Below are 22,999 nucleotides of genomic sequence, written 5' to 3' on the forward strand. Positions count from 1 at the left end.
AGTAAAACATTTCAGCTACCTAGGACCGATTTTCAGTGAAGATTGTAAATTAAATATGGAAATAAAAAACAGAATCAGCAAAGCTGGTATGGTTGGAAGTCAACTGAATAAATTTATATGGAATAAGAGAGAAATTAGTCAAAACACTAAATTAGCTGTATACAAGAGAGTATTCAAACCAATTTTAACTTATGGATCTGAGAGCTGGGTTAAAAGTAAAACACTCGACCAAAGACTGCAGATATGAGAGTCGAGAGAAAGATAAGTGACACGGACAGATGGAATCAATAGCAATGTCATATTAAAAACGAGGATATTAGGAAAGAACTTGCCATTTTTAGCATCCAGGAATATGTTAACAGAGCTAATCTCAGGTGGTATGGTCACTTAAACAGAATGGGAAAGGAAAGATTAGTAAAACAAGTGTTCTCTACCAGATCAGCAGGAAAAAGACCCAGAGGAAGACCAAGATATAGGAGGATTGATACAGTAAAAAGTGTCTTAGAAGACAGAAATATAAGATCTGATAATGTTGGGAGTCTTGACAGGTAACAGATTGATTTGGAGGAAAATTGTAGATAGGAAGGTAGTAATGATATGTTTTTCATGTAGTACTATCATATCCTATACACTCCTTGAGGATACATGTCAGGAATTTGATGATGATAATGTGATGAGTGCATTTTATACTGTGGGTGGGCAAAGAATTTTTTTTTTTTTGACATTTTTATCAATTTGATATAATGTTTGTAACTTTTTCTTTAAATTTATTTTTACATAGTCCGGGAACCTTGCTCTAGAGATCAAGCATGTAACTTTTACAAGCCACTTCAGGCCCCAAATAAGAAGAGAGGTGGTCTCACACCAGACGATGAAATTTATCTCCACCCAAAGACAATTACAAACATCCATGCCCATGGTGGGATTCGAACTAGTGACCTGTTGGTTTTTAATATCCTCATTTTTAATATGATATTGCTATTAATGCCATCAGTTTACATCCCTACTCTTTCTAAGGACTCTCATATCTGCAGTCTCTAGTCTTTGGTCAAGTGATTTATTTCACACAGCATCCATAAGTTAAAATTGGTTTCAACACTGCCTTGTATACAGCTAATTGAATGTTTTGACTAATTTCTCTCTTATTCCATATAAATTTATTCAGTTGACTTCCAACCGTATCAGCTTTGTTGATTCTGTTGTCTATTTCCATAATTAATTTACCATCTTCATTAAAATCGTTCCTAGGTAGCTGAAATGTTTTACTTGTCCTATAGGTTCTCCATTCACAATGCAGTTGATATTTTCAATTCTTCTGCCTATTTCATTGTCTTTGTCTAGTTATTGCTGAACTTCATACCTATCTATCCCAATGGCTTTAACAGGCCTTTAAGGCCCACAACCTTCCAAGCATGCTTGGATTTCGTAACCGAAATACGAGGATAGAATGGTCACTCCTATGCCTCAAGGTATTCTTGGCTGTATCCCTGTGTGTTCATGGGGCCAGTTTGTCTGCTTGCGGGATGAAAAACACCAGATAAACTGGCGGAAAAAACCCTACTGCCCGCGCCCAAGACCGGCTAACTTGGCTATGGCTGAGGAAGATCCTTCAGCTCTTCATGACTCCGACTGGAATCGAACCTAGGACACTCCTTCCCCAGGCATATGGTTGCGAAGCGCAAAGCCACTAGGCTAACCGCGCGGACAAACTATACTACAGTACTCTCCTACCCACTTATTCGCGGGTGATACGATAGAGTATCCTGCGGATACGTCAAATCGTCTCATACCATATCTATTACAACAGTTATTCAATTTAGTCAGGGAATCTTGCAGACTTGTACTAGATTTATTTAGAAGCATAACATCGTCTGCATAAAGCAAAGAGCTGACATTAACATCTCCAATTTTGATATCAGGTTGAATATCACTTACTTCATAATGTGATCCATATAGACAATGAATAACAGAAGTGATAATGCACAACCTTGTCTGATACTATATTAAACATTAAACCATCTTCCTGTACTTCCTTGAATTCTAACTGCTGACTTACAACTCAAATAAAGACTAAGTATTGCTTGATATAATGCCCCATTGACACCATACAACTGTAGCATTTTGAATAGCTTCTCTATTGGCACCTTTTCATATGCCTTTTCCAGATCTACAAAACTTAAATACAGATCTTTGTTATATTCCATGATTTCTCAACTATTTGTCGTAAAATGAAACTCTGAGCCTGACGGCCTCTATTTCACCTGAATCCAGCTTGTTCTTCACCAAGTTTCCCCTCCACAATCCTTATCAATCATTTCTCAAGTATACTTGCATAAATCTTACCAGGAATGCTCAGTAGTGAAATACCTCTGTAAATCTCACATTCAGTTTTATTTCCCTTTTTATATATGGGTACAATGAGAGCTCTATTCTAATAATCTGGAATATGTCTCTCTGTCCAGGCCTTCTGAACTATGCAGTTCAGCCACTACAAGACTTTTATACCTCCATACTTGATCTTTTCTGGTCAAGTATTATCTACTCCAGTTGCCTTTACACATTTCAGGCTTTTGATGGTTTTTTCCCACTTCAAGTATGGATATGTGTTCTTGATTGCATACTTACTGAGTGTTTTTTTTTTTTTACTACTGTGCTGTCACTGCTTGTTTCGTTTAGCAATTTTTCAAAGTGATTACTCCATACATCAAGGATATCTTTTTCTCCAGTTTTATTGTCTCCTTTATCATCTCTAAATCCTTTAGCAGCATACTTTCCTCCATTTGTGAACTTCTACAACAATTTCCAGAATATCTTGCCACTTTCTTGATATTTATTTTCTATGTTCTTACCAAAGTCTTACAGTAATTTTGGTTTAGCTATCTTACATTTGTCTCTGCATTCTGTAAGAGCACAAGCTGACTTATTTGTCAGAAACTTTGGATATGTTTTCTTCTTTTCTTTCACTGCCTCTTTAACTTCCTATGTCCACAATGGAGTTCTCATTATTCTATCCTTGCAGACAACCTCACCACATACCTCTGTGGCTGAATCAATCAATGCTTTCTTCAAGACTTGTTACCGAATCTCTAAGGTTTGGTTCCTGTTCTCAAACTCATTAATTTTTTCTTCAATAATCTTTGTGTATTTTAGTCTACAGTTCACATATGAGAGCTGCTCAATTTTTATTTGCTTTAAAACTTTCTTACGTGTTATTCTTTTCAAAATGAAAATCAGTTTTATCCTGCTTAAGACTAAATAGTGATCGCTTCCAATTTCAAATCCTATGTACACTCTAGTGTCCTGCATCAGGAAGAAAACATCACTATCAACAATAACATAGTCAGTGAGATTTTTCTTATTCCATGCCTCTTCTCTCCAGCATAATAATGTGAATTTATGCACATTATTATGCTGGAACGTTGTGTTAGTAAAAACCAGTCCATGTCCTGAGCAGAATTCCATCAGGTATTTGCCATTATTATTAGCTTTGCTCTTTTCTTCAAATTTTCCGAAAATATTTTTGTATGTATGACAATAATTTCCTACTCTGCTATTTAGATCTGCAACAAGGACCAACTTTTCATTTTTCATTGTGTTAGTTGCTTTCTCTAAAGCCTCCAAAAATTCCTTCACTTCTACCTTAGTGGAACCTTCTGTGGGACCATAGGCATAAATAAGTCTCAGTGTCCAGTTCCCTATTCTCATATTTGCCCACATTACTCTACTTGAGACTGCCCGCCATTCAAGAAGATTAGCCTCGTATTTTGTGTTGAATACTATGGCTACTCGTTCTTTTCCTTGATCGTCATTGCCTGAATATAACTTTTTTTTTGTTTTTTTTTTTTATTGTTCAGAAAGATATCACCAGTTTTTGTCGTTTTTGTTTCAGTCACCCCCAGTAATGTCGATCTGTTACCTATCGAATTCCTCAGCTAGCTCCGTTTCTTTGCCATTCAGGCTTCTCACACTGATAGTACCAATCTTGAACTCTGCTGATGTTGAGTTGGGGTGTGTTTCAGGATTTATTCCAGTAGCTGACTTTTTTGCTGTTCATCCTGGTTCCCTGGCAAAAAGAATGTGGGCGTTTTTATATAGTGGAACCTGTGGAGTATTTACAACTTAAACATACACACGTGACCAGCGTATTGAAATTATTTAATAAGTAAATATTTCATCCTAAGTGTCTTCGGACATTGTCAGTACAATAATTTTAAACAATACTAAGAATGACAAAGGTAGGGCGGTGATATAAAATGAAATTAAAATATATCTGTTAAAAAATAAATTAGATTAAATTAAAATAAAATAACATATATAAATTTATTTTACATAATTAAGGATGACAATTTCCCAAACTTTAGGGACAGTAAGAATGTCATTACAGTTTAAATTGGGTCTATGTCATAGGGCTTCAGCACTTTCTTTATATAAATACTCATGTTTATATAAGGATCTATGTAGAAGTTTGGTGTTTTTCCAGTGGATTCTATGGCTTGGGTTTTCAACTCTGTGTTGTGCTAGGCCAGATTTATGCAGTTTGATAAGATGGATATGGTCTTGATGTTCAGAGATGCGTTTACTAATAGATCTCCCTGTCTGTCCGTAGTAAGACATCTTACAGGAACATAGAACTTTGTAAATGCCAGGTAGCATCAAAGGTGAGAGTTTGTTTTTAGGAGAAGGTAGCAAATTATAGTTCTGGTTGGTTGGTTTGTAGGTAGCAGCAAGTTTGTATTTTTTCATAATTTTTGAACAGACGTTCGGAGATGCCTTTGTCATATGGTATGGAAATCCTACTAGCTTGTTCTTGTCTAGGTTGATGAGTGGGAAACTGACTGATGATTTTTTTAAGTTGTTTTTGGATTGAATCCATTTAGTATGTCTGTATTTTTGATGATTTCCAATTCTTGGTTTAAAGAGTCTTTGGAGGAGAAAAATCCATGTGCTCTGGCTATTAATGATTTAATGATGCCATATTCTGAGATGGATGGTGAACAGATGAATTGTAAATGTAACAGCCTGAAAACATTGGTTTACGATAGACAGAAGTGGAGATAAAACCAATTTTCTTTTTGCTGGATGTGTAAATCCAGAAAGGAGATACCCAATGAAGATTCTTTTTCTAGTGTGAATTTGATGCGAGGATGAAGAATATTGATCTTATTTAGAAATGAGTATAGTTCTTGTTCAGAATGACTCCAAACAGCAAACATTTCATCAACATATCATAGCCAAATTTTTGGTTTAGGTTCAAAGGTGAAAATTTTTTCTTCAAGGTATTCCAGAAAAAGGTTGGCTAAGTTTGGTGATAAGGGAGAGCCTATTGCTGTTCCTTCCTTCCTCTTGATTGTAAAGTTTTTCTTTCCATGTGAAGTATCTGAATGTAACAACAAATTTGAATAAGTCAACAATATTGGATCGAACTTTTTGAGTTAACAAGTCTATTGTTTCCTTGTGGGGAATATTAGTGAAGAGGGAGACAATATTGAAGCTACTTAGCATGTCTGTTTCTCACAGTTGAATGTCTTTTATTTTTATGTGAAACTCTGTGGAATTTTTAACTGATGAGGCTGAGGTTAATTATGTAAAATAAATTTATGTATGTTATTTTATTTTAATTTAATCTAATTTATTTTTTATCAGATAGATTTTAATTTAATTCTATATCACACTACTGCATGCATAGTAGGATTCCATTTGTAAGCATGTGCCCTAACTGTATGTTATTCCTAGTATTGTTTGAAATTACTGTACTGACGATGTCCTAAGATACTTAGGACGAAATATATACTTATTAAATAATTTAAGTACTGTGGTCATGTGTGTATGTTAAAGTAACAAGGGCCTTGTTTAACCAGGTGATGCCCCAGCCGGCATGAAATTCTGTCATGTTGTACCATCACATTTTATATTGTGATTTAACACATTCGCTGCCAACTACGAGTATACTTGTAGTTGGTATATCAGCCCCACAAGCCAGTTACGAGTATACTTGTATGACGCTTACCGCAGACAACGAGATTACCCGTACTGATCTTGAAGAAGTGAAAATGCTTGGCATGTGGAGCTAGCAGCAAAACTGTGTATACTCGTAGATGGTATATGCTCCACACAAGCCAACTACGAGTATACTCGTATGTAGATTACCACTGGCAACGAGATTACCCATACTGACCTTAAAGAAGTGAAATTGCTTGGCATACGGGAACAAACTATGCCGAAGTAGCATGGCAGCGAACGTATTAAGCTAATAAGTATACAATTTGATCAGCTAAATACCAAATTGCCAGTCCATCCTCATTCGTTCAGTATCCAGGTAGATACCAAAAAGGTGCACCATGAGAAGGTGAGGACTGGATATTAGGTCAGAAGCCCTGGTCAGCCATCTGTTATACAGCTTTGACCCTTAAGCACCCCCTCATAAAATGCACTGTAGGTTTATAATAACCTTTTCTTGGGTGGGAACCACACATTAAAAACCTATTATACAAATAAATCACAAAAAGAAAAGTGGACAGCAATTTTTATGCTTCAGTGATGCATATATTCAAAGGACTCTAGTATGGTATATTTTGAGTCTTTAGTTAGTTTCTTGATCTAAAGATGTTGTTTGTCCAATAACTTGAGTTTACTGAGTTGATATTTGATACGATCTGTATTAAGCTGGGAATATGTATTTCAATCACAAAGAAGAATTTTCATTTTTTGACTGTATGGTGTTTCCTTTGTCGGATTTGGTGATAACTATGTTATTATTTCATTTTAAGGAATTCAGGGTTTTTAATTTTGACGGTGGAATATTCAGCTGATTACTGTGCATGATAGATCACTTTTGCTATTTCAAGACATAGTCAGTTAGCTTCATCACTAAACAGATGACTGATGTTCTTTTCAATGTTGTGCATGAAATCTAGATAGGAAATTCATTTGGGTGAAGCTGCAAACTTGTGATCACCATGCAAATACATTTAATTGTATACTTCGTTTTTCCAAGTAAAGTATTCACATGTGATTGCAAATTTGAATAAGTCCACTATGTCTGATGACAATTTTTGGACAAGAATTTCTATTGTCTCATTGTAAGGGATATCTGTGAAAAGAGAGAGAGAGAGATACAATGTTAAAGCTCGCCATCATGTCTGTAGAAGGCAGTTTTATGTCTTTTATTCTAGCAAACCTTTCTATGGCACCTGCCTATTGGTGGGCGATATACACCACCAAAGAATTTGAATGGCAGAATTCATGCTGGCAGTTGATTAATTTATGGGCCTTTAGTAATGGAGAGGTTAGTTATTGATAAGATTCCTCATTATTTTTGTGAGGATGGCAATTGGTTAGTAGTTTAATAACTGACTTGTATTTCCCTTTTTTGGAATAGCATTGATATAAATGTATGGACTGTCGGAAGTTGTAATGAGTGCATCACATCTACATTTTTAAAAAATTTTTTTGAGGAGGAAGGTGAAGTGTAATGCATACAAGAGTGCTTGAACTATGATACATTAGTATGTGTGAATAAACATTTAGTAGGTGAGACTGAATGTTCCTTAGAGCAACCTAGACAAGAAAAAGTCCACAGGATTCCTATCTCTGAATGAGTGGCAAAAATTACGCAAAAATATAAACTCATTGCTACAACCAAACCCATCAACCAAATTCATAGCCTGTTGCCTTTTCCAAAAGACAAACTCTTACCAATGATGCTACTTGGTGTGTACGTGTATAAAGTACCATGTTCATATAACTTGTCCTACTATGGAATATCCAACTACTGAACGTCAAGACTAGATCTGAATCATCAAATCTCACAAATCTGGCTTAGCACAACACAGGATTGAAACCACCAGCCACAGGATCTAATGGGAAAATTCCAAACTATTACACAGATACATATATAAACAGGAATGTCTATACAAGGAAAGTACTGAAGCCCTACTTCATCAACCTAATCTCAGCCATAACAACTGCCTCACCATTCTTAAAGTGTGGGAAATTGTCATCCGTAAGTATATTAAATAATTGTATTCTCAAGTTTTATTATTAACTCCAAATTATCCAATTTAATTTTATTTTCAGCCCAATAGTTTGTAACCAATGTGCACACAACCGTATATACAGAGGGATTCCAATGTAACGTATGTGCTCTACTGTTACTTTTATTTAAATTACTTATTGTTGTTCACTATCCACACTGATGATGTCTTACAATATGCAAGACAAAATATTTTTATACAATTTTTTTTTCTGTACTGCACATGCTAATATAATAATGAATATCCCTCAGGTTTCATTATACAAAACACACTTTCTCATCAGTTCTACATTGAAGATGGCATTACCAAAATAGATTATCAGAAAGTTCAAATAAATTTTTGTTTGTTAACATGACATTGATATTTTCTTGAAATACTTCAGATCACAGATTACAAAAGTGTACATGAAGGAAGTTTGTTCCACTGGAAACAAAAAGTTTGAGAATAAAAAGTCAGAGCATTTAATAAACTGAGTTTAATTTTTTTTTAGATGTGGACAATGAATTATAAATAACATGATTCACAGTAATTTTAATTTATACTGATAAACTGGGTGAATAAATTTTTAAAGCAAAAGAATAAAACAAAACTGAACTTACAATGATTGCTCACTCTCTACTTTAAGCACAACTTTTCTTTGCCCTGACATTTCCCACAGTCGAAGCATCTCTGGATCATGTTGCAATATCTGCTTGTACGCCAGAACTGATGCATGACAACACTACAAATGAAAAATTTCCGAGAATAAAAGACTTAAAAAAATAATAACAATAAATGTTTTTAAGAAATGAAGTCATTCCCATAACCAACAGATAAATAATCAGTTTAGGTGAGAATTCTCTAATCTGCTGAAAAGTTAACTATGTAATACAATCCATCTGAGCAGGTGATTAGCAATGTTTCGAAATAAATAAAAATGTGAATGGGATAAAAGAGATCAACTTAACAATAGCTTTTATGAAGAAGTGTTAAATTATGAATAGTTTGCCAAGCAATAAACAGAATTTGTTATGTTAATATATGTTAATATTTCTTTATCCTCCCTGAAAATGCATTTTCAGGGAGGATAAAGAAAACAGGTGGAAGAAGGGATACTGCTGATGATAGCAAGAGAAGTTAAGCATGGAAGTATATCAAGGGAAGTAATGTATTTGAGATTTGTTGATATAAAAGCAAACAGGAAAAAAAAATATGCAGTCAGCTGCTACTATAGGCAAGAGGTTCAAAGGAAGATATTGTGATATGTCTCAGGAAGAAAGCACATTGAGCACAGGCAAGTACACTGCTTGGAAAGAAGTCAATGGACACCCTCCATGGGCAAGGTGCATCATGCCATATAATGAGTCACATGTTTGTAGTATAAATTGGAAGAATATAATGCTCCCAAGTCAGTGCAACTGTGGCTGGTGAAATAGCTGTGAGAAGTGAACTGACAGAGTTTGAAAGAAGCATTGTGATAGGATGCCATCTTGCAGGCCTACATGTTTGGCAAATTGTTGACAAATTATCCCAGGTCAACAATCAGTGATATCATACTGAGATGGAAGTGCTACCTGCTATGAAGGATATGTAAAAACTGCCACACCGAATGCGGAGTTCCGAGCATCGAATGGAACACAAATCTGCACAAAAGCATTCAGAACTAAAGCTCACAACATGGGTTTCCATGATAGGACACTGCAATATGCAAGCCCCACATTATCCAAACTAACACACAGCATCACCTTCAGTGATGAAAAGATCATGTACAGTAGAAAGTGGAAGCTTGGCTGTGTTTTGAGCGATGAATCATGCTACACCCTCTACTGAGCAGATGAACAGGTGTGGGGTGTGGCAGATGCCTGGTGAATGTCTCTTAACAGGGTGTGTGTGTAATCCCAACTATGAAATTCAGAGTTGGTGGTGTGATGGTATGGTCCTGTTTTGGCCTCAGACCTGTTTGTGGTGCCATGAACATTGAACTCTGAGAGGTATCTAAACATTCTGGACAACGCAATGCTTCCTATTTGGTGCCGTTTCTACAGAAATGGCTATTGTCTCTTTCAACAAGACAATTCATCATATGTCAAGGCTGTTGTTGTAAACTGCATGGTTTGTGGACATGAACGTTTCCGGACTTGACTGCCCCCCCCCCCCCCACACACACACAGAGCCCTGATCTCAACCCTACTGAACATCTATGGGATGAAATGGAGCACAGGGTGAGGTCAAGGGACATCTGTCACACCACCATAGTCCAGGACTTCATTACATGCCTACAGGAAGAATGGTCCAAAATTCTAAGTGATTGCTGCAGTCATCACAATGAAAGGAGGTCTGTCTTATTAAGGTGGGTGCCATGGCTGTTTGCTGTTCACACTATGGTGTCCACTGACTTCTTTTCCAATTATCCAAGTATCTTTATTATGGATGGAGGGGAGGGGGGACTTCAACTAAGGTAACAGACTCGAAAGAAAAAAGGGCATGGAGTAGGGAGAGATAGGATATGGACTTTAGTATACTAAGGAGAAAAAATTAGCTAAAAGAGCATATGATAGAAAATAGTCTACTACTGTATCAGGAGTAATGACTAATTTTCCAGTCTTCACCTTAATATTAAGATAATCTAAAGTGCACACAGAGAAAGAGAGAAACAAGTTACAATACAATTACATCAGAGTTCAAAAGTATGCCAAAGTATCACTATTTTGGGGTTGTCCACTAGTTGGCGAGTGTAATGCATTGGTTATAGTATGAGCTGCTGCAAGATAAGTTAATTTTATATTTATTGTGTGATGATATGGTGCAATTTTCAGAGAGAATGTAAATATTTGTGATTGGGACACAGTGTTTGATTAAAGATTTTAGACAGTCTTATTTCAAATTCTTTATTTCTTGTTTAGTGCTCTGGAATAAAATTGCAGTGAAAGGGAGATCGCTACATAAGTTAGCATGAAAGATAGACAAATAAAGTGAGTGCTGTGGATTTTTCAAGAATGGTACAGTGCTATAAGTGTAATATGTATGTGCAGGGTTGTGGATGTGGATGAATAAAAGAAAGAAGTGAATATGGGTTATTGTTGGATCTTGAATGAAAAGATTTCCTTAAAGAAATATTTTGTTCAAGATTCAACAAGTTTAGCTAAACAATAACAAAAATGCTTGTACATAGAAAAGATACTAATTGTTTAAAGAATCATATGCTAGTACAATTACTGTAATATTACTTAAAAGTAAACGATGTCATTTGTTTGTAAGAAATTATAATGGAAGAAGTATTCTTTATAAGATATATGTTAGGGCATAGTAACAGAAGTTCAAAGTCCACTAACAAAAACTTTGGCTGAATTGTGTAGTCTATGGCAAATTGTTTACGTGTGGAATGGCACGCGCTCAATGTTTTACGTGGCACGTGCACGGAGTTCTCCAGAAAGACATGAATAGAATATACAACACGTGCACAAAAGAGGGTGCCGAGGGTAGAAGGTATAAAAAGGGTTTGCCCCCCTTGCAAGACACTTTTTTAGCTTCTTGAAGTCTTTAGTCTGCTTTGGATTTTCTTGTGGAGTCGATGTGAGTTCGAGTTCGGGATCTTATCGATGGCGTGTAACTATTCATTGCCGTTGGTTCATGATGTCGTACGGAAGGAATCGACGAGGAGAGAATCGGTAGCTTCCCGAGTAAGCATGAAGGAACTGGGTGCTATATATGTCCATGTGGGTCGATCCAAGTCATGCTGTTTCTAGTTGAAGATGGGAAGGAAAAGCAGAACAATGAAGTCCAAGTCTAGCCTGTGAGTCAATAGCCTGGGAGAAAATTAAACATTCCGTGAGATGAAGTAAGCAAAATTGACAGACTGAATGAGTTTCCAGAAATATGGTAATGTAAAACCTTTTATAATTCTTTTGTTAAGAAAGAAAGGAATATTGTGATATAGAAAAAAAGAGATGTTATGTTTTAGAACTCTATACTTGCAGGAAGGAGGACTATAGTGAATATTAGATAGCAGTGTCTTAAAATCTTAAATCTAAAGGCTATTTCTTAAGTATTTATGTGAATAAAATGCAGTTTGAATTGTTGTGAGTAATGATCTATAAAGTTTGCCATGCCCGTACTCACTAAAGTGAGTACGGGCATGGCAAACCCGAGATACCAGATGCTGGACCATGCCTTACTTCATGTAATATACATCTGTTATATTATTCTGTAGACTGGTCCCTCCCCTTCTTTCTTTGCTTCTTTCTCCTCTCCTTGCTCCTTCACTCTGATGTTATTAGAGTATTCGAGGGCTAGGGGTGAATCTTTCCTATCTTGCTAAGTCATTTCATCTTATGCAGCCACCGAAGGAGGCAAGCTAGCCTCAATAGGTGCCAGTCCCAAGCCCGGATAAATGGTGAGGGTCGATGTCAGGAAGGGCATTCAGTCGTAAAACTTCACTGCCAGCTCTAGCTATGATATGAGTCAAAGAGAAAATGATATAAGGGCTAGGGCGTACCCCTTAAGCGATGCACAGCCACATCGCCCTACAGCTGTGAGAAGTGGACGAGGACTACCGCATCAAGGGCGGGTGCGGTTAAAGAAGCAAGCCCAGCAGGTGGAGAGGATGTTGCGAGTGGGAACACTGAATGTTGGGAGCATGACTGGAAGGGGAAGAGAGGTGGCAGACATGTGGGGAGATGGATATAAATTGTTCTATACTGGAGTGAATAACGAGGGAAGAAATGGTGTAGGAATTGTGGTATGTGGCAGAATGAAGGGCGAAGTACTGGAAGTGGGTAGAAGGAACAACAAGATCATGCAAATGAAATTGGGTCTTGGAGAAGAGCGGGTGGTCGTATTATGTGTATATGCCCCGTAAGTTGGCTGTACAGCAGAGGAGAAAGATGAGTTCTGGACCGTGTTAGATGAAGAAATGAGGGAACTGGAAGAAAACGAGATGGTGATTGTAGGAGGAGACTTGAATGGACACATAAGGAGACCGAATAGAGACTGTGAAAGGGGCATGGTGGCCACGGAGTGGGAATGATGAACCAGGAAGGAGAGAGGGTTGTGGACTTTGCAGTAGCGTTTGATCTGGCAATTGTGAACTCGATTTTCTACAAGAGGGAAGAACATTTGATAACATTTAGGAGTGGTAACAACAGTTCACAAATTGATACATTTTGACTAGAAGAAAACATCTTAAGGTTGTGACAAATTGTAAAGTAATTCCAACAGATAAAGTGGCACAGCAACACCGACTGCTGTGCGCAGACTTTAAAATAAGAATGAAGATAAGGATCTCTGGAAGCCACAGGATGAAGACAATTAAGTGGTTTCGCGTAAAAAAAGAGAGTGTGAGGAATCATTTTAGTGAGAGGGCATTAGAGATGATTTCGGATGGACTGGAAAGTGTACAAGATTGGTGGAAACATAATTCAAAAGTAATTCTTAGCTGTGCAATCTAGGCGCTTGCTGAGACATCTTGAAAGATTAGAGAGCAGAAGGAGGGTTGGTGGTGGAATAATAATGTACAAGTGGCAGTGACAGCCAAGAGGAAGGCAAAGCAGAAGTGGTATGAGTCAAGAGTGGAAGAGGATAGAGAGGTGCACAGAGAGAGAAAGCAAAAAGACAAGAGAGTCGTGGCACAGGCGAAGGCAATGGCATATCAAGATCTGTATGATCAATTAGAAACAGAGGAAGGACAGAGAAAAATTTACCAACTAGCAAAATGTAGAAATAAAGCAGCAAAGGACATCTTACATGTGAGGCAGATCAAAGACGCTGAAGGAAGAGTATTATGGAGGGATGTGGACATAAGAAACAGATGGAGAATATACTTTGAGGAACTTTTGAATGAGGAAAATGCAAGGACTCACAGAGAAGATGGGCAGCCTTCTGAGGGGATGGTGCAGAACATCAGTAGAGTGGAAGTGACGGAGGCCATGAAGAGGATGAAGAATGGAAAATTGATGGGCCCTGACAGGATTCCAGTGGAGGCATGGATGGCACGGGGGAAGAGGGAATTGACCTGCTGTGGGACCTGTTCATGAAAGTTTGCCAACAGGAAAATATACCCAAGGAATGGAGGGAGAGTACTCTTGTCCCCATCTACAATGGTAAAGGGGATGCACATGACTGTAAAAATTACAGAGGAATAAAGTTGATGTCCCACACAATGAAAATCCTAGAAAGGGTTCTTAATGGAAGATTGAGGAAGGAGGTGGAGATTGCAAAGGAACAATTTGGCTTCATCCCTGGTAGATCAACAACAGATGCTATCTTTGGGTTACGGCAGATGATGGAAAAGTTTCAAGAGAAACAATGGGAGCTACATCTGGCATTTATTGATCTGGAGAAAGCATACGATAGAGTGCCAAGGCAAGAAGTCTGGAGGTGTCTGAGGGAGTAGAAGGTTCCGGAGAAATATGTCAGGTTGGTGCGGGAGATGTACAGAAATGTGAAGACAAGTGTTCAGACCTGTCTAGGACAGCAGAAAGTTTTCAAGTAACAGTTGGCTTGCATCGAGGGTCAGCATTAAGTCCGTTTCTGTTTAACATTGTGATGGAGGTGGTGACGGAGGAGATGAGAGAAGATGCGCCTTGGACAATGTTGTATGCAGATGACATCTTGCTGTGTGCAGATTCAAGAGAAGAAGCAGGAACTAAATTGGAAAGATGGAGAAAGTACTGGAAGAGAGAGGTATGAGACTGAGCAAAAGTAAGACAGAGTATATGTGTTGCACAGTGGGCGGCAGCCAGGAGACAGATCTGGAGCTGGAAGAAAATGTCATCAGGAAGGTGAGGGACTTTAGATATTTAGGTTCAACAGTGGAAGAAGATGGAGAAGTTGAGAAGTGGGATGCAGGATACAAGCGGGTTGGAGGAACTGGAGAGAGATGGCTGGAGTGTTATGCGATAAGAGGGTGCCTGAAAGGCAAAATCTATAGGACAGTAGTGAGGCCAGCTATGACGTATGCTATAGAAACCGTGGCCCTGAGGAAAAATAACATCAACAGGATGGAAGTAGCAGAGATGAGAATGCTTAGGTGAATGTGCGGTGTGAACAGAAAGGATCATCTGAGAAATGACTATGTAAGGGGAATAGCGAAAGTCACGAACTTAGGAGCGAAGATACAGGAGGCAAGGTTGAGATGGTTTGGTCATGTGATGAGGAGGGAGGTCGAATATGTGGGAAGAAGGGTCATGCAGATGGATTTGCAAGGAAGGAGGAAGCGTGGGTGGCCAAAGAAGAGATGGAGGGAGCTGGCAGAAGAGGACTTGAGGATGAAGAACTTGGATGTGGTGACAGCCCAAGACAGGAGGATATGGAGGAGACTCATCATCAACAGTGACCCCACTTAAGTGGGAGAAGCTGCAGAAGAAGAAGAAGAATGATCTATAAAGTTACCGATGTGATTGTTTTGAGAGTATGTGTAGACTAGTAAGGATATTTAGAAGATGCTAACAATATTTTGTACTGTGAAATTAACCTATGTTTGGAGATGTTGTGTGAATTACAGTTGCTATGTTTAACTTTATAGCTTAGGATACCTCTAATCCAACTGAGTATACTCTTGTAAATGTGCAATCTTGGGAATTTAATAAATGTATCTTGAATATCTTAACCTGTTTTGTGCCTTGAATTGAATCCAATGCACCGCTTGCTAATATCTGAATCTGAGCAGGAAAGAATTATATGACAGAGATCACGACTGCAAACTAAAGTATTTTAAGAGAGATAGATAAAATTGAGATAAAGAGTAATTAATAGATTGATTTCCTTAGTATATTTTCAGAAGGTTACTCCTTGGTTAAGAGGAATTTCTAACCTAGGGATCTGACTGGTGCAGCTTGATCAAATAAATATTGCCAGAACCTGATTAGGAGGTGACTTCAGACCATTATTGCTGAGGATCGGACTCTATTCAGAAGTCTACCCTTTGTTAATTATTTAATATACTTAATCATTCTAAGAAACGGCCAAGTGTGTGGATAGATTTTACTGTAGATGAGAGAGTATAGTGTTCTGATATTTGTGTGTGTATAGACCATAGAAGTATATAGTTAAAATTAAAACACTACACAGTGACAATTTAAGATAAGTGATATAAGTGACAATTTAAGATAAGTGATATAAGTAGGAGAACACAATAAAGCATAAAATAAAGAAATGTCAAGTGTGATGTGCTGATGGACCACAAGGCTCGTTTGAATCAGAGCAGGAACCATTGTACTGTAAGTGAAGCAGATGTCGAGGAAGATTGTGCATTTAAGAAAGTACATGAAACTGATAGTGAAAGGAAACAGTGCAATCAATAATAAGAAAGTGTGCAAGAATGAAAGTTAAAAATCAGTGTGCATGTAATGGTACGATGACAAGTGGGACTGATGGAATAAAAAGATGTGCCAGGACTGTAAATTAGTAAGTGAGAGAGAGAGAATGATAGTGAAAAAAATTTTGCAAGATTGGAAAGCTGACTTGGTGAAGATGAGGCAAGAGATGAAACAGGTGCAGAATGAAATAAAGAGAACTGTAGATAGAGAAGAGTGAAGAAAACAGAAACAAATGATGTTCGTATATATAAGAGGTAACAAAAGACTCACAAGTGGAATTTTATGGGGATTTGATTATTAGTGGTGTGGTAAACAAGAAGATGTACAAGCTTGTTTTCTCTGAGGTAAAATGAATAGAGTAAGGCATTGGATGTGAAGAGTAAGTAAGCAAAGGAGAATATAAGGCTGGATATCAGGAGGTTGTCGAGAAGAATAAAAGATAATCATGTGATAGGAAAGGTACTTAGTCAATGTGCTGTCCAGATATGACAGATGATGAGATGAGGTGGAGAGCAAAGATCATGAATGCTATGTTAACAGAAAGGTTTGAAAAGAAAGTAATGAATTTTGTGAATGTGTAGGACAAATGGAACTTTATAAGAGTGATGGACTACATTTTAATTCATATTTACGAATTTAGGGACACAAAACACACACGTGTCGAAATGATTATTTTACTAATTATTAATAAAATAAACGACGTTTCGACCCCTGTATTGAGGTCATCATCAGAAGGATACATGTATATAGGGAACCAAGCTACATGCCTTTGCACTCTATACTGGTAAATTAAATCTATGCTGTTAATTAATCTTTTTCTTAGCCTGACCTCTAGCAATAATTAATTAAAATAAAATTGAAAAAAAAGTTATAATTAATAAATAAAAAATTCCAATAAACTCTGCTAAAGTCCTCATGTACTAGGATTCTTATGAATTTGCACAATTCAGATTGTTATACTATGGTTTTCTTCAGGACTTGTACAGTTCAAGTTGCTATGGAATGTTAAGGGAAAAAAACCACTTCACCGAGTCTTCTTGTAGTGGGTTTCCTTTGGCTTGTTCTGGTTGGTATAAAGGTTGTAGATGGGTCTTCCACATTCTTGGAATGGTCAGGCCATCATTTTTGTTCAGATTTGGGTTATGTTTGAGCATTTCACATGCTCCTTTGAATTTCCTCTCAAACCAGGTTTTGGTGCAGTGTAGGGACTTGGTATTTTTCCAATCAATTCTGTGGTATGTTTGGCGTGCGTGGTCAGAAAGGCTGGTTTTTCCAAAACAGAGGTATTTAATGTGGTCATTTGTGTTCGCCTTTCCTAATTGGGATAGTTCGCCTGTTTCCCTTATGTATGGTAGGTTACATGTGCATTGTATTTTGTATACCCCTCAGTGGGCTAGGTGTGGAAGAGGATCCTTGGAAGAACTGAGTAGGTGTCTTAATTTTGTTGGAGGTTTAAAGGTGGTTTTGAGGGTGTATTTGTATAGTGTTCTGTCTATTTTTTCAGAAATGCCTCTAACATAAGGTATGGCAATAGCATTCTTGAAATCTTTTTTGTTTTTACTAGTATCTCTGTGGAGGATCTTGTGAATAGTTTTTTTACTGTATCCATTTTTTATAAATGTATGGTTGATGATCTTGTATTCTTGGTTTAGAGCTTGTTCATTTGAACAAATAGTTTGAGCTCTGTGTTTAAGGGTGTTTATGACACTTAGTTTATGTGTTGGGTGGTGATAAGAATTTCTGTGTATGTACTGGCCTGTGTGTGTGTGTGTGTGTGTAGGTTTGTGGTAGACTGAGAAGGAGAGACAGCCTGAGGGGAGATGTGTGACGAGTGTGTCTAGGAATCGAAGAGAGTTACATTTTAATTGTTCCATATTAGCCAATTCCCTCACCATTTTTCCAAATGGGCATTTTTCCAAATGTTCAATTCCAAATAACAGAATCTAAAATATTAATAAAAGTAATGCTAAAATAGATAAGCTTTTTAATAAAATAAAAAACTTAGGATATATGAATTTATTGACTCACTAAAATGTGAAATTGTATTCAATATACCGGAAGTAGTCAATTCGTCGGCCCTCTTTTTTGTACTTTGATATCATAGGACAATGGTTTTAATACTCTTCTGAACAACCGCCCACTTCCTTTTTGGTGCTGCCGTTACTATTCTACCCATTCTGAACTCGCACATCATTGTTTCAGAGCCAGCTTGTTCTTTTTGTAACTCTGTTATAGCTGAATACAAATTGGGGTGCTGCTTTCCAACTACTTACTGGAAGCAGTTATGAAACCCTTCGCTCAGGCTGTTCGTCCATTGTTGATTATGAATAGTGAATTCGTTTGGTTCCACAGAGTACATGGATAATGATGGGTGTTCAATGCCTTCTTTCCTATACTCTTTTGGCCAGATATATATAATTCAAATCAAAGTAATAAAAAATTGTTAAGATATCATTGCAGACCTCTTCTCTCAATTCCTTGAAGGCATCGACAACGTCATCAACAGGGACAGACGATAAAGCCAGTAGCATATGTAATACATCCTTTAGTCGACGATCTTTAGGGTTGTTATACAGTTTTTGTAGCCTCTCAACCTGAATCCTTCTATATAAAGATTGGGATAAGTGGAAAAGACAGCAAGATACTGTTGAATTTGGGAACACAGCACTTACACTATTTATGATGGCCAATTCGAAGTCACACATTATTCGAGTTGGTTGCATAACATCAATTGCAAAATCATGGGCTGGAAACAAAATGCTATGCAAAATCTTAGCGTAGCAATTTTGTTCTTTATTTGCTAATAAGGTGTAAATCAATGGAATACAAGTACTCCATTGGCAGAATGATATTTCTGTCGCCATCTTCTGGATTTACTCCAGGCCTTCCTAATACTCCCAGAACAGTAAACATTTGCACAAAAATACTGGGGCAGACTTGGAATGTACCATCAAGAAACCATTCTTGACTGCTCATTAAAATCTGTAGATTTTCTTTAGTTCCAAACACAATAACTCTGTTTTCATGACTTTCTTCATCAGTATAGGAATCATAGAAGAAACTTTTCACCCTAAAGAGTTTTAGTGTATCTGTCTGGAATCTGGAATAACTCCTGAAGTGATGGAGGATTGGCTGGTTGATCATGTAATCTTTTCCTTCTAATGGATTTTTTAAAATTTTAAAATTTATTTTATTTATTTGTATTTAAGTCCACAATCCCTGTGGACCAGATTTACTCTTGTAGTAAATATATCCATTCAGGAGTAGTTTCAACCCTCCTCGCCCTGATGATTAAATTAGGTTCATCTTGTATTTTCTCCATGAATTTTAATTAATTTTCTGGCCAACTATTAGTTAGTGATGGTGAAACAATTCTTGACACATGTCAATGATTATCAATCATTATTCTCTACGTTACTTAATGCTACACTTGGTATTAAGAAAGTAAAAACTATAAATTTTCATAAAAATATACTCTCATAAAATTATACATTCGGAAAAATGGTCCGGGAACAATATGAGTCATTTCAGATGCTGCAACTGGAAAGGAGAATAATGAGTGCAGAGAATGGATTTGAGCAAGCAAGAAGCAATGCAGAAAAGCAGAAGAATAAGGAAGGAGAGACTGAAGTGTGCTTATGAACAGAGAAGTTGGTAGCATGAGTGTAGAGGAGAGAACAAGTGTGCAAGAAATACAGGGAAATGTGGGGAACAAAGGTAACACAACATGAGAGAGGTTGACGCTCGAAGATGAAGTGTTGAGTAGACAAGAACCCTCTTTCAACAGTTGGGTTTGAAGAGGGTTTGGGGATGGGTAATGAGTGAGAACAAGAGAGAGAGAAAGAAAGAAAGAGGAATGAGTCAAAGAAGGCATGGAGAAATCATATCTAATAAGTGGCATCAGTGAAACTTATTATAGCTCGAGAAATGAACTGTTATATGTTTGTATACAAATGCTAGAAGTATTAGAAACAAGGGGAATGAAATTGTTGCACTGATTGAGTTCATTCACCCAAAAATTGTTGGAATAAGTGAAATGTGGTTGAATGAGGATGAGATCCTGACAGGAAAAGTATGATATTTTTCGTGAAGCTTTCCAGAGACTGTTGAATCCAACTGCTCAAAGGAACTAAAGTTTAAAAGACCAGATGGCTACATCAGAAATGACTTAAAATGAAACTAAAACAGGAAATACTGAGAATTAGCAGCTGGAATATACAATCCCTGACAGGAGAAGAATTATTAATTGCAGAACTTGAATATCATAACATTAAAATTTGTGCAGGATTAGAGATAAAGAAAATTAAAGATGTTAAGAAATTCTATTCTTGATTTCCTTCTTTATCCAAGTGTAAGCAAACAAAGTTTGTGCATGAAGCCACTTCACGACTGGGCTACTTGTATATAGAGACTAATGACTTCACATCAGTTGCCTTAGTATCCCATAATGCAATGCACATATCCTTGCAAACATGTGTAATGCCATGCATTATGGGAAAAGTCACCGCCCAGACCAGTTTTGACCTTTATTAAGATCTTGTCAGTGGGAGCCAGACCCAGAAGTGATACCAAGGTTGAAGTAATCACTTCTGGGTGTAGCTCCCACTGCTGAGACCACAATAAAGGTCGAAACTGGTTTGAGTAGTACTGAAAGAAAAGAAAACTGTATTTCTCAGACATCTACAAAACCAATCAAATACCGTGATTTATAAAGAATATAAAATTATATGAAATAAAGTAACAGAAATATTGGAATAACTACTCCAAAGAATAAGAATGTGATTTTTATGGAACTCGAAGAAAAATCTGGAGAATAATACAAACTCAAAAGAAAGAACTAAATTAAAGTACCATATTTTTTGGACGATAAGATGCACTGGACTATAAGACATCCCAAATTTATGAGACAATTTTTAGAAAAAATGTATTATTATATAAAAATATTCACAAACCTTAAATTTCATTTATTATTACCATAACTTGTACCAGCAGAATTCTGTTCGCCTCAGGCACTATCACTCGTCTCATTACTGTCTGAACTATCGTTATCACTTTCTTCAAAAACTAAGTCATCTACAGTATCATCCATCGAATTACTTAGGTCGCATTTTTTAAAAGACTTAATAATCGTCTCGTTCATTCAAAACTACAGATGCTCGTCCACTAACTACTGTTGATGCTCGTAAAGTTTTTGTATATAAATCAGGAATTCCCACATATGCAGCGAGACACGCGTTTGGCTCGCATCAAAAATGTTGGAATTCAAGACTTACCCAGTATCGCCTACCTTTGGACCATAAGACACACCCCAATTCTAAGTCAATTTCTCTATTTAAAAAGGTGTGTCCAAAAATACAGTATAACGTTTTCAAACATTAGATTGGATAAACAGAAAGGTAATAAACTAACGCCTTTTATTCCCTTGTAGGGAGTAGGTGAGGCCTTTAAACCATATCTAGCTTTTGAAGACTGAGTGGACAGTTCAATTTCCACCAGAAGCCAATCAGAGATAGCTGGTCCATTTCTATCACTAATTATAGGCAGCCACCGATGAAGAGACCTGCAAAACAAGTGCTGCCATCTCTTGGTACCTAACAGGATATGTTACTGTGTGAAATAATGTGGATTCTATGGTTTTCTTAAGTTTACGGGACGAAAAACCTGAGTTTCTGGGAGAAAAAAAAACTGTTTGCCAATGCCAGAGATCAACTAACTTGAGAACAAGTTGTAGAAAGGATTAGAAAAAAGGATTAGATGTGCTGTGCACCCTTAAAACTTTCATACATTGATAAAAATGTAGTCATAAGGTGTGACAACATGAATTTTGTAGCGCAGGTTGCATAAGCACACCCAACTGAAATGAGCAAGCAACACCACTGGTGTGTGTGGGTGTGTGTGTGGGTGTGCACACGTGCACACAGTAAACCCTCAATTGATTGTCCAACCATAGTGGTAGTACAGATGAATAACAAAAGGCACAGCTATTTGTTGCACTACAAATAAAGTTGACAAACGAACCCATTCAAGGGCTGATTAATTGAATCTGTCTGGTCTCTGAGGAGAACCACCCAGTTTGAAACAACTGTCAGGCCAATGAAACCTTATTCCAAGGTCAGATAATTTAGAGATCACTATATATACTTAAATAGATAGATATAATTACTAAAATAAAGATCCAAAAGGCTTCAGTTTGGTGATGCAAAATTATATAAATGAAGTGGATATTAAATCCAGCATTATTTCAAAGCCGAATGTAGAAACTATGAAAGTTTCTTACGAAATTTGTCCAGAGAGCTTACAGAAATACATTCGCTGATATTTACAAGTTGCCCTAGCATGGACCTTATAGAAAACATGATTGCTTGCCCAAGTGTCCATATATTTGCCTTCTATTGGTCCATTTTGATAAGGTTTCATTGGCCTGACAGTTGTTTCAAACTGGGTGGTTCTCCTCAGAGACCAGACAGAAACATTAAGAGAACAAAATCTCTCGTTCAGTACTAAGGAACTTGAAGTGTAGAAGAGGTGTATTTTTCGTAAGCAAACTCTTGGTTAGTGCATAAAGTATTTACTAAAATAAAGAGCCAAAAGGCTTCAGTATGGTGATGCAAAATTATATAAATCAAGCAGAATATAAATCTGCAAAATAATATCTTCAGCATATTTAAAGTG

The 22,999-nt window shown here is 37.0% G+C and overlaps 1 protein-coding gene across 1 annotated transcript in view; it reads right to left on the minus strand.

Moving 5' to 3' along the window:
- LOC150107082 (peptidyl-tRNA hydrolase 2, mitochondrial-like) overlaps positions 1-22,999 on the minus strand; it is a 110,463-nt gene that overhangs the window by 54,450 nt on the left and 33,014 nt on the right. The window contains exon 3 of the mRNA XM_090391620.1: positions 8,633-8,754. Coding sequence (XP_090247746.1) covers positions 8,633-8,754 — 122 coding nt within the window. The remainder of the gene's footprint in view (positions 1-8,632; positions 8,755-22,999) is intronic.

The sequence above is a fragment of the Typopeltis vanoorti genome, chromosome 4, assembly GCF_054136105.1.
Source record: "Typopeltis vanoorti isolate ZY-2024b chromosome 4, IOZ_Tvanoo_1.0, whole genome shotgun sequence".
Taxonomy (NCBI): Eukaryota; Metazoa; Arthropoda; class Arachnida; order Uropygi; family Thelyphonidae; genus Typopeltis; species Typopeltis vanoorti.